General features: G+C 35.9%; 1 protein-coding gene across 1 annotated transcript in view; it reads right to left on the bottom strand.

Annotated features, from left to right (window-relative positions):
* The window catches only part of NEGR1 (neuronal growth regulator 1), a 917,357-nt gene that overhangs the window by 560,660 nt on the left and 343,864 nt on the right, over positions 1-12,833 (bottom strand). Inside the window, exon 2 of the mRNA XM_080656273.1 lies at positions 4,856-5,088. Coding sequence (XP_080512399.1) covers positions 4,856-5,088 — 233 coding nt within the window. The remainder of the gene's footprint in view (positions 1-4,855; positions 5,089-12,833) is intronic.

Raw genomic sequence — 12,833 nt, forward strand, 5'->3', positions numbered from 1 at the left:
TCAATCAGGCTGGCAGGGGAGTGGTTAGGGGGTGATCAGGCTGGCAGGCAGAAGTGGTTAGGGGCAATCAGGAAGGCAGGCAGGCGAGCAGTTGGGAGCCAGCAGTCCTGGATTGTGGGAGGGATGTCCGACTGCCCGTTTAGGCCCGATCCTGGTGGGAACGGGCCTAAACGGGCAGTCTGACATCCCTCGAGGGGTCCCAGATTGGAGAGGGTGCAGGCTGGGCTGAGGGACACCCCCTGCCCCATGCACAAATTTTGTATACCGGGCCTCTAGTTTTTAAATAATGTTTTAACTTCCCTGAACTTTGGGCTATATTGAAACATGTTATAAGGGACAATCTTATGAAAGTGTGCTGTGAGAACTATACACTTCCTGTGGAGTTGTTCCTCATAGCTTGCAGTGATACTCTGAGATGACTCAGTAGAAATCCTTCTTCATTCTGAGTAAGAGGATCAAGGTAGTAAGAAAATAAGTTTTAACCTTATGGACCATGAAATGAATAACTGATCCTGTTTCTCTTGCTGTGTCAGCTACTATAAATCTTAGAATTATTTTTTTAACCACGCTTCAAACATATATAGAAATCATGTTACAAATTTTATGATCTAACCTTATCATTTGCTTCAGATTTATCCTATTTATCTTGATTTACTAAATACTTCTTTATAAGCTGCTTTAAATCCCTTCCAATATAAAACAGACTGTTAATAATAAATTATGTTTGAATGTGTTTTCTTTCTACTCTACAAAGCCTTTCTCAAAACAATGAGTAAGCCTAAGGCAAGGATCTAACATCGTCATAGTTTAGAATCTTTGGGAAGTGAACAATGAAATGAGATGGAGTAGACAGTACAGGATATTTATTAAGGAATACCCTTGTGATAAATCCCTGGAGAAGGAAGAAAGTGGGATTGAATAGAGCAAGATGGTAAACTGCAGTATATACTGCTCAACAGCTTCAGCTGCCTATAGCCAAATGGCCCATCAGGGTCACTTACCTTAGGCTGAAAGAGAGGGGCCTTTATACTTCTTGCTCAATTAGTCATCAGATACAGGTTGCTCTAAGCAGAGGTTGACTTTGGGCAAGGTGGTTCTCTAGGCCAACTTCAAAAGGGTTGACCATTAAATACCATTTGCTAATATCATTAGCTTGACACCTTGCAAGCCCATCCTTATAAAGAGAAGCATAGCACACCATCTATCACTGAACAATTAGGTAACTTGATTTATTAGCATCATCTTATATAACAAAACCCTAATATGCTAAGTGTCCAGTCGTCTGGTCGGCTGTTCAACCAATCAAAGAGTAATATGCTAATGATATGCTAAGGCTGCTCAACTGCTCGCTATAATGTGCACTGACTACTAGGGGGAAGACAATCGACCAGTCGACCAGGCGCTATGATGTGCACTGACTACCAGGGGGCAGATGCTCTGACTAATAGGTTAGCTTGCTGCTGGGGTCCAGCTGATCAGGACTGAGCAAGATGGGTCAGATACATCCTGGAGCCCTCCCACAGTCCCACCCTGGCTGGCCAACTTCCCTCGTCCCTCCCTGGCCCCGATCGTGCACCAGTGGGATCCCTCGGCCTGGCTTGTGCCCTCTCACAACCCGGGACCTCTTGGGGGATGTTGGAGAGCCAGTTTCAGCCCGATCCCACAGGCCAGGCCAAGGGATCCCACTGGTGCACAAATTCGTGCACCAGGTTTCTAGTATTACTTATAAGTAATTTTTTCACTGAGTCTGTTAGCTAATTTCTAATCCTTTAAGCAAAATCCAAATTCACCACATTCTTCAAATTCCATGAGTACATGCATTGTTCGGCTCAGTTGGTGGAAGAAAAACATGGAGATAAATAAAGCACACTTGCAGAGTAAATACAAGATGATACTGTCTGAAAATTAGTTTGTATGGTGCATAATGGAAGTGTTCTACAAGTGCTATGAATGTATGTTTTTAATTTTTTAACTGAAATCTCTTTTTTACCTTTCAAACCAAAAGCTAATAATCACACTGGATTTTTCACTTATTTATTTTTTGGTCATCTGTCTTTTTGGTTTTGACTGCCATGGACCTTAAGATCTGTTGAGGCCTCATCTTTCCAATGAGAACATTAGAGTTTAGAGAGGCTTGATAATTACCCATTTCATGAAGAAAAATTTCAGAATTGGAATCCAGGTTTTCCAACCCATATCCCAGTGTTTTTTCACCATCATTGCTCTATTCATTGATATTAATAGCTCTAATAAATTAATAGCACCAACAAATTTCCCATGCACAATGTCTGCCTTGGCATGATATCCTGTTTATTTTCCCCTTTCTAAAATGATTTTAAGTAGCTTCTCTGAGTACATAGTTGCAACAATTAAAGATGAGCTTTATTTATTTTTTAATCAGTCAATGTTTGTTTGACATCAGTGATTACTACTCTTCTTTCAATTGCTAAATTTCTTTATCTTGGTGAGTAAAGGCTTAACAAATTGTGTGGCAAAGAACATACACTTCAAAACTATCCAGATACACTGAGCACCAGGCAACAGAACAAATTTAGAGACTGAAGAGACGAGCACGCCAGTTTATTTCCGTTCTTTGAGAGGAAATGTAGCTTAAGCAGGTTGGCTTTTCATGACATTTGCTTAGTTCTTGAATTGACTGACAAGCCTATTAATGGATTCCCTGAACTTTATTAATGTAATTGGAAAACTGCTCACATGCCAATCAACTTTTAATAAGTAATTATGTTCATAAATATGTAAAATTATTAGCTTTTAATGTGTCCCAAGCACATACTTTCAACACAGTAACCATTTTTTCTTCTAGAGGAACAAAACATAATACTGGTAAAACATTCAATAAGTGTGTTCCTAATACGCATTCCCTGAAGTGATACTTAAAAGTCCACCATCATCAAATGGCCAGCAAAAAAGAGTGCCAGAGTAAGGCGTGCGACAGCTTTAAAAATGTGTGTAATATTAAACAATCTATGTAACATAAGGTTATAAATCAATCTTATGGAAATCAAACAAGTGTCTAGGCAGGGCTTATATATCCACAGTCTGTTTTAAAAATCTTCACCTAATATGGGACAAGAAAGAATGAGAAAAAATGAAAGAAGGATATATTCACTATCTAAAATACATCATTTAAGTCTACAATAAGCAAAAAGTCTGTATCTCAAGTCATTCACACATATTATTGTCCAAGTTTACTTTTTCTTATGTAATAAGAATCTTTTGTAGCTAGAAACTCAAGCCCAAGGGCACTGAACTACACAAGAGAATCAGATTAGGCCTAGATATAGAAGAAATGTGTTTCTGACTTATAACCTCATGTCAGTTTTTGAAGTTGGACAAACTCCTGCCCTCTGGAATCTCTGGATAATCTCTGAATAAAGGTGGACTTTAGTGAAAAGTACTATTTTCTCCTATGCTTTTAAATAAGGGGCTTCTTACAATGAGCAATGATCATAATAAGAAAAGCCATTGAGAAAATTCACTGATTTAATTCTCCATTATACTTTCTTCCTTAAAGTTAATAGCTTAATTAATAAGTTTAATTTTTATCACAACATTAAAATATTTACTAACAATTGAAGCTGTATTTGAATTCAGGTTTATATTTATATAAGGAAATAGATGAACAATCTTTTCCCGATGTAATCCATTTACATAAATTAACACTTAGTGTTAATTATTGGAGGGGTTAACTCAGAGGTAGTACAAATAACTTGCTTACTCAGCATTCCTGTTAGGAAATAAAACGTGTATTCACTGGCACCACATTATCATATAATTTGTTATTAATTTTACTTAGAAATGCTGCAATGTCATTTTGAGTTCCACAACATAATATTTCTATGCAACCAAACCATGATTAATCTAAAACACACGAGGAAATAATCTAAAGGGCAAAATATACATTTTCCATTCTATTTTCATTATTATTTCATTTTTTGAGAAACATTTGCATTCAGAATAAATATGCTCTTACATTGTAGTGTGCAAGAAAAATAACGTAATTTGATGATTCTGTTTATATTTGGAGATTGCAAGTTAGCTAGCATGATTTATGATCTACTGAAAGTACGTCAAAGTAGAAAGCATTGTGTACCATATTTTTTCAATTACTCTATATTTAAATTAAGTATTTCTAGAAGGCTGCTTCTTTTCATTGTAACTTTAATCAAAGTGAACAGAAGTTGGATTGAGACAGAGCGCTGGAAACCTGGGGTATTACTTTTAAAGAGTTATTCTCCATATTTTAAAAAAGTTCTAATATTTTAATGTATCCCTCATGGGTTATCAGATATTTATTTTAATGTATCAATCATGGGTTCTCAAAGATTTATTGAGGGGGTAACTCAAAGGAAGATAGGAAGTGAATCATACACAAAACATCACAATGTGATGTGAATTTATTTTATCTTGGTATGTGGGGATTCATATGACTATAATACCCATTACACTTAATGGAATCTAGGAACATAAATCCCTGAAGATAATGACCATATGTCTTTCAACATTGTCAGTTACTTCTGAATCATTTTGTTATCTAAAGATTGAACATTTCTGCCCTAGCCGGTTTGGCTCAGTGGATAGAGCATCAGTCTGCGAACTGAAAGGTCCCAGGTTCGATTCCAGTCAAGGGCACATGCCGGGGTTGTAAGCTTGATCCCCAGTAGGTGACTTGCAGGAGGCAGCCTATCCATGATTCTCTCTTATCATGGATGTTTCTATCTCTCTCTCCCTCTTCCTTCCTCTCTGAAATCAATAAAAATATATTTTATAAAAGTAAAGATTGAACATTTCTAAGCATGGTCCCTCCCAGTAAAGCAGTTATGGAAATGCATACCTTGCACAGTTAGATGCACCTGCATTGTTCTCGGCGTATGTTGAGTCTGAACAGAACACGTGTATGGGCCATCATCTGTCACATCCACATTTTGTATCTGGAGGCTGTAGTCCCTTTTATTCAATGTTGAAATTGAAACTCGAGGATCCACAGACCACTTATCACCTCCCGCAAAAATAATACTTGACCGGTTCAGCCAGGCACCCTTTGAAGCTCCATCTTCCAAATAACACCTACAAATTACCAGAGACAGAACACTATTAATCAAATGAAAATGAGAGACATTATCTTTGTTCTGACTGTATTTTTATATGCTGAATCATAGCACTTCATCAAATCCTAACATCAGACATAAACACAGGAAACATGAACACACTGATAGGTCTTCATTCCCAATACAAATCTAAAACAATACCTGCATACAGTTTTGTTTTGTGTGAGCGTGTGTGTGTGTGTGTGTTTTCATTGACAGCCAGTCAAAATCAGTTTTCATTCTTTCTGTCTGACAAGTAAATTTAATAAGGCTAAATTAGTTCATATAACAATTTTCTACATTAAAACACATTCTGTTCTTTGAAATGATAAGAAGTAGGAAAGGTGTATGAGTACGAGTCAGCCTCTTTCAACGCAATCCAATTCTGAATATCATGTACCAGATGCAGAAAGCAAAGTATACAATAGTACCATATACATGTTTACTTTTAAAATCTCCTGCATTTTCAGAGTGGTAAGTTTGTACACTAAAACTATAAACTGCATTCCACTTGATAGTATCGCTGTTGTCATTAAATGTAGCAAATTCATTTATTCAATAAATATTTATGAAGCATCTACTACTTATGGATTAAAAAAGATATTGTCCTTGCTCTTCTAAATGTTTAGTCTAGAAAGGAAGACAACCAAGCAATGTAGTTAATACTGTACATTAATAAAAAATAATGTTATTAATTCAAGCTAGGGTCCATGAGAGACAAAAGAGGGTTACTTGACTCAGTAAGGGTGTTGGGGTATAGAAAATGGCTTTCTGGGAGAGGAGAGGAGAGGAGAGGAGAGGAGAGGAGAGGAGAGGAGAGGAGAGGAGAGGAGGGGAGGGGAGGGGAGGGGAGGGGAGGGGAGGGGAGGGGAGGGGGGGGAGGGGAGGGGAGGGGAGGGGAGGGGAGGGGAGGGGAGGGGAGGGGAGAGGAGAGGAAATGATCGAGCTAAAGCAGTGAGAAGTGGAAGTAGCCTTTTAGACAGAGGTGCTATACATGGGCAACACCAGGGAAAGGTGAGAGAAACAGGCATTCCCAGGATGTACAAATAAGCATAATCTATAAAGGAAGGATGAGAGATGCAACTGGAATGGTAAACTGGAACCAGATGATGATGTTAGTAAGCATGATGACAGTAGATTTTGAGGCCAAATTTGAAGCCATTTACTCAAAGTTGTATTCTGTAACAAGATTCAACTATATAGCTTTGAATGTAATAGAAGTCAGGCACATCAAGACTTAGAACAGAAGGTTCTGGTCATATATCAGTGATTTTGCTGAGGCCTGGAATTCTGTTTCATCTTGAAAACATTCTGATACAAATTAAAGACTGGTTCTCTTAAACAAGTACAAAGCACAGCTACAGAATGAAAATACACAAACATCGAAATAGTTTGACAGCATTTCCACAGAACACCTTGGGGGAATGAACACAGTGTTTGAGATTGCTACAAAATTGCAAGCTGAATGCAGCAGGGGTAGGTTGCTGCCAACTGCATGAAACTAATCAGTGGGTGAAAAAAAAAAAAAAAGGAACAGGGTACATTGCAGAATCTCATTTGCAGTCAGCTTCACCATCTACAGAATCCAAACTAGTGGAAGTCATAAAGGTCACTGTTCATTGAAAAGCTTTTCTTTATGTATGTAATGAAGAAAATAAAACCCACTTTAATGATATAATTAAACAATTATAATGTATTTCCATTCTTTTAAATATGCAGAAAGAAGATAGAGGATACATATTTCCCATTTCACAAGATCACATTTGTACTTTTGCGTACAATACTAAAATACCACTACTAGGGTTGTGATAATTCCAATATTTGTATTTACTATCTGGATTTGTGAAGTTTATTGTGTGACCTCTCCATTCATGGCCTTCACACATTATCTGGTGCTCATAACAACCCTGCAGTGTATGGATTGCTATGTCTAATTCATCACCAGAAAATAACTGGAATGCTTGGGTTATATGACTTGCTCTAGCCATACCAGTAGTGAGTGGCAAAGTTGAATATGTAATTGAGTCTAATATTTCTACATCCAATGTCCTTTCCACCATAATGCATGCAGATCAAAGACTTTTAAAATAGGTTTCAGAAATGGGAAGATGATTAGAATGTTGCAGATATTACTGCAAGTAATTTCTTATTTACTGAATATGACCAACTACTTAACCTGTCCTATTCTAAAGGAAGCAGAACATTAATTATTAATGGATATTTGACCATGAAAGTCTGATTTTGAACACTCTGCTCTGAATTTCCCTCTCTCTAGAGGCAGAAGCAGCTTTTCCTTTATGTGGGGGGTATTAGAGAACCATGGAGATTAACTAGCCTTTAAACACGAGTGCTTTCATAGACCTGATCTGGGTTGTAACTTCTAGTCTTAGCATAAGCACTGTTCCTCTGTTCTGGCATGTCAGGGGCCATCAGGAAGAATAGAAGGTATGTTCTTCTGTGAAAATGAAAAAAATGAGCCCTTTATGTCCTCTGGGCTTAGGTAACTATATTTCATAATTGCTATTGGTCCCAACTCAAAGCTTTTGAAGACATACATTAGAAAAACCCTCAAACGAGACTCAGAAAAAAAGAAAACAACAACAAAAAACCCACATTTTTTTGTATTATTTCCTCAGATTGCTGTATAATTATTATCAAATTATACTACTGAGTTAGAACTTAAATAACTCAAATGACCATATATGGATTTTATAAATTAGAAATAGCAAGTCTTTCTATTTTATAAAAATCATAAGATACTTATATAAAATTTATATATTTTAATGTCAACTATAAGATGATTATATAAAACTAGTGGCCCGGTGCACAAAATTCATGCACGGGGGTGGGGGGGGTTGTCCCTCAGAGTGGCCTGCACCCTCTCCAATCTGGGACCCCTCAGGGGATGTCCGACTGCCGGTTTAGTCGGACATCCTTCTTGCAATCCAGGACCACTGGCTCCTAACTGCTCACCTGCCTGCCTGTCTGATCGCCCCTAACCAGTCTGCCTGCTGGCCTGCTCGCCTCCAACTGCCCCCTCTCTCTCCAGCCTGCTCACCCCCAACTGCCCCCCCCCTGGCCAGCCTATTTCCCCCCACCCCGCTGGCCTGATAACCCCCAACAACCCTCCCCTCCTGGCCTGATCACCCTTAACCACCTCTGCCTCAGCCCCGCCACCATGGCTTTGTCCGGAAGGACATCCAGAAGGTCTCCCGGAAGGTCTCCTCGTCTAATTAGCATATCACACTTTTATTAGTATAGATTATTAGTATAGATATATGAAATAGGCCAAACAAATAAATCTGATTCCTTGAGAATAATACCTATATCTTCTACATCTCTACCTCCACATTCACCCTATTTTTTCCCCTTTACAATACAAAGGATTCTGCCTGACATGTGTGCTGTATTAAGAAAGAATTCTGGAGGGAAGAAAGGAAGGTATCATGAACAGAGTCAGCTTGAACTCTTAACTGTGGTGATAGACTATACTGTGTACTCTTAGAGTCGGACATCGGCAAGGGTGAGAGGTTCTACCTGTTTAGGATGAAATAATTCCTGTGTGAGGGAGAGGTTGGTGAAGCAAAGACAGTCATGTAGTTAATGAGAGTAGGATTAAGCCATACTTCTAGGGCAACAAACTCAGATCTTTTTATCCTCTCCAGATTTCTAAATGGAACATTTTAAAAACCAGTGAGCTTAGGATGCCTGTAAAGTATAGACAATAAAATAATAATAAAAATGTTTAATAATGAATACATCCTTTAACTGAGTATGGCATGAATTTTCTTGAAAGTGTTTTCTTTATTTCTTTTTTTTTTAATCTTCTCCATTATCTACTTTATAGGGAGATGAGTAAAGCAGTTCAAAAATACACTCCTCAGCAGAAGCTGTGTTAGCACCATGACAAATACTTCCATTTTCAGTCAATCATCTGGATGTTTTGTATACATAGTTCCAAACATCTGGTTGTTGGAAATGTGACAGCTATGTGGGTAAGATGGGTAAAGGGATGAGAAAAAAAAGAGAAAGAACCCATTGACCAGGACAACAGTGTAGTGATTATGAGGGGGTGAGGGTGGAAGAAGGTATAAGGAGAATAAATGGTGATGAAAAAAATAAAATTTAATGTAGTTTCATAATTTTAAAAAAAATATATAAAGAAAGAAAATAGCTGGAATATTTATTTTGTTTCATGATTGTTAATTATATCAACCTAACTTTGGGTTGATAAAATTAACCCAAAGCTAACGCTCTTCTAATCAGAATTGCATTTTACTTCTGAGCTCTCTTAAGGAGCTCCTTTATAAATGACATTACCAAATATTAGCAGGTCCCTATTTTGGGAGCAATAAGTCCTGTTTGGAATGCTGCTAGTTGATCGAACTGATGTTGGGATATTCTAATTGACTCTGTCTGTGATATTATCTCCTGTGGTAATTAAATATAAAGTTGGACCTCAGAGAGTTTAGTAGAAATTAGCATACTTAGGTTATTTATCATTTTTTAAAGCTCTATTAGGGAAAAAGCCTATGGCTGCTGAGAAATGATTTGTTTCACTTTCATACCTCTAATGCCCTATAACACTTTCCAAAAACATAATCCTTAGCACCATTACCAGTACTCTACACACCAGGATTTATTCAAGTTTATGGAAAGAGACCAGCTTTTCTCCAGACACAGTGATTAATGAAAGTTCCCATCAAAGGTACTAACTAATAAAAGAAGAAATTTCTTTTATTAATTTACCTTGGATTCAAAACTATGCCATGTGAAAATAATATTGCTATGAAGAAACTGGCTAGCTACCTTCATGGCTGTCTTTTCATGGTATCACAAAGTTCTAAATTTGACAGGAGAACTTTTAAAAGAATACAGAGAAAATAAAATAATTAAATTTATAACCCATACGACCTCCATGCTAATTCTTGTGTACAAAGAGAGCATTGATATCCTGGCGTCCAGGCCACAATGAAAGGAAGTAAAGCATAGATTAAATGAAACGGAACAAATTCTATCCCCTCCCTTATTTATCTTTATTTTTAAGGCACTCTTTCTTAATGTCTTTCATGCCAGTTATTCACTTGATAACATCACAGGTAGACATAAACATAGATATAGAGATAGAGATAGAGATAGGGATAGATGTATATGAATATAGATAGACATGTGTATACATATATACATAAATAGTTTTATGATTATATATTTAAGATTTTCCAGATAATAATATCATTATATATAACATTATGGTTGACTTAATACTTTAAGTTCGCTTTTACTATTATGATAAAATCTTATTTGTGGCAGAAACAATTATTATTATCTTCCCTATTTATTGGCAGGTGTAGGAGGTATAAGACTTTGTCAAGCAAAACCCATACAATCAACAATTTGTCCAATGAGCTTCAGTTACTTTTTTGTACTCATGCCTTCTAAATAATAAGAATTGCATTTTAAAGAAATACCTATGTAAAATGTACTTGTGCAGGTAACAGCTAAATACTATTATGTAGATAATAATATATTAACATTATTGTGTGCCAAATGCTCTTGTAAGGGCATTACATATATTTCTCACTCAATCTTTACAACAACTTTTTGGGATAGGTACTGTAAAGTACTATCATAATGCCCATTTTACAGAGAGGAAACTAAGATGCAGAGAAGTTAAATAACTTACTGAAATGACTTTCTTATTGAAATTTGTAATGCATAGAAATAACTTCATTATGGCAAAATTGAATTAAACCTTCAGGCATAAATTACCTAATAACAATGATACATGTACAGTTATTTTTAGAATGGAAATTATGACATGTTGGACATATTTTACTTCATATAGTATGAAAAAAACTAACACATTTCTAATTTTTTAGAGAATGAAATCTATTTCTTTTATATTTTCTTCTAACACTTCTTTATAGTAATAAAGATATATTAAAAATATATTGGATAAGAGATTGAAAGTTATCAGCTGGTTTCTAATTATGAGAAAAAAATCTCAAACAACTTAAATATTTTAATACTATAAATCAAAATAAAATAATAAAAACTTTTCAAGTAAAAATAATAAAACTTCTTGCTTTTTTTTTTTGAAATCTAAACCTAATTCCTAAAAGATGGGAACTTTAATGCAATCAAGTGATAGTGTAAATTCATGTCTTTTAGTCTTACTTTACTGTGCACTTTAAATTATTTAAGTCTTTATTAAAAATAATATTACTCAACATTTTCAATGCCTAGAAAATCATTAAAAGTTGGTTTTGGGTTAATCACTAAATTTCAAACATTAAATTCACTTATTTCAACTTGTAATAAAACCATGTTTTTCTATAATACTACAATTTTATTTATCTTACTCTTTCTACTAGCACATGTAAGTTAAGCCTCCATTTAAGTAAAATATATGTTTAGAACGGGCAACACCAAGAAATTTTTACATTTAGAATACTTCAATACATTATTTGTAAATCATTCAACATGTAAATTAGCATTTATGAAGTAAAATAAGTATGGGTAAAGAGAGCCTGTACTTTATAATTAAATAAAATAGGAAAGTCTGGTTGGTAAAATAACTTCATTTTCGGCCTACTACTGAAGTCTAATCATCATCATCTTGTCTTGATAATAATAATAAATTTCATTAGCTGAATGATGATTATGGATGGACTAAGAGGATGGAAAATACATGATGGCATTTAACATTCACAGAGCCTTTTGAGAGGTAGGTAGGTCTTTTATTCACATTAAGAGTGGTGCACACATGAATGCAGGCTTGATGAATGAGGCAGAGATTGTAAAAAGGACAAGGTGTTACATATTGAGGAAGTTAGTTTAGCACTAGCTTTGTTCAAATGACTTTAAGCATGAATCGAATTGGAAAATGTTTCTGTCATTTCTACTTTTTGTTTTTGAATCCAACTAAACCAGCTTGCTTTCTCCCATGAGGACTTGAATGTGAGATACTTGGATCTGGAAGGGCTTCAAGATTTCTGTTAACTAGCAGGTGCTCTGAACCGCTGTGGGGAGAATTCTGTCTGCAGCGCTGCTCCCTGGCAGATGCTTCCTGGGGAAGTTGGACTTTCACCTCAGGAGCTATAAAGGGAGTGAGCACTACATTCAAAATGCATGCAGGAGACATTTAAAGTAACCGCATCTGAGAGGGAGAATCAAATCAGCCCGGAGAAGTGTCGCTAAGCGCTAAGCTCCAGGCACACTTTGCTCTTCTGTCCTCCCTTTGGGGGAAGCCAGTACAGACACCTCTTTCTCAGAACAAGAGAAAAACAACATGGAGTTCTATACTCAAACAGTATCAGCAACTCTACTGCCTCACATCAACCATCTTGGTGACTAAGTAATTTAGAAAATATTCTATTTGCATATAAATACAGCTGATAAAATAAGAAACATAAAAAAATAGATATACAGAAAGGCATATACTTCTTTACAGCATCGGTGAATATAGACATTTAAAAAATGAAAAGAATTTTAAGAATCATTCTCTCTATTTATGTTGATCTTTAAACTTTCTGTTGGTCACTGCTAGATTTTTCTTTCATTTTTTTTTACTAAAATATATTCTGAACACAAAATTTATTTTATGAATAAAAATGGCTGAATAGTACAACTAATTGAAGCCAGACTTGCAATAATTAACTAAAGTAACCATTAATCCACATGTATCTGTCCTCTTCTCATAAAATTGACTAAACCATATTTCAA

This window comes from Plecotus auritus (assembly GCF_963455305.1).
Source record: "Plecotus auritus genome assembly, chromosome: 2".
NCBI lineage: Eukaryota > Metazoa > Chordata > Mammalia > Chiroptera > Vespertilionidae > Plecotus > Plecotus auritus.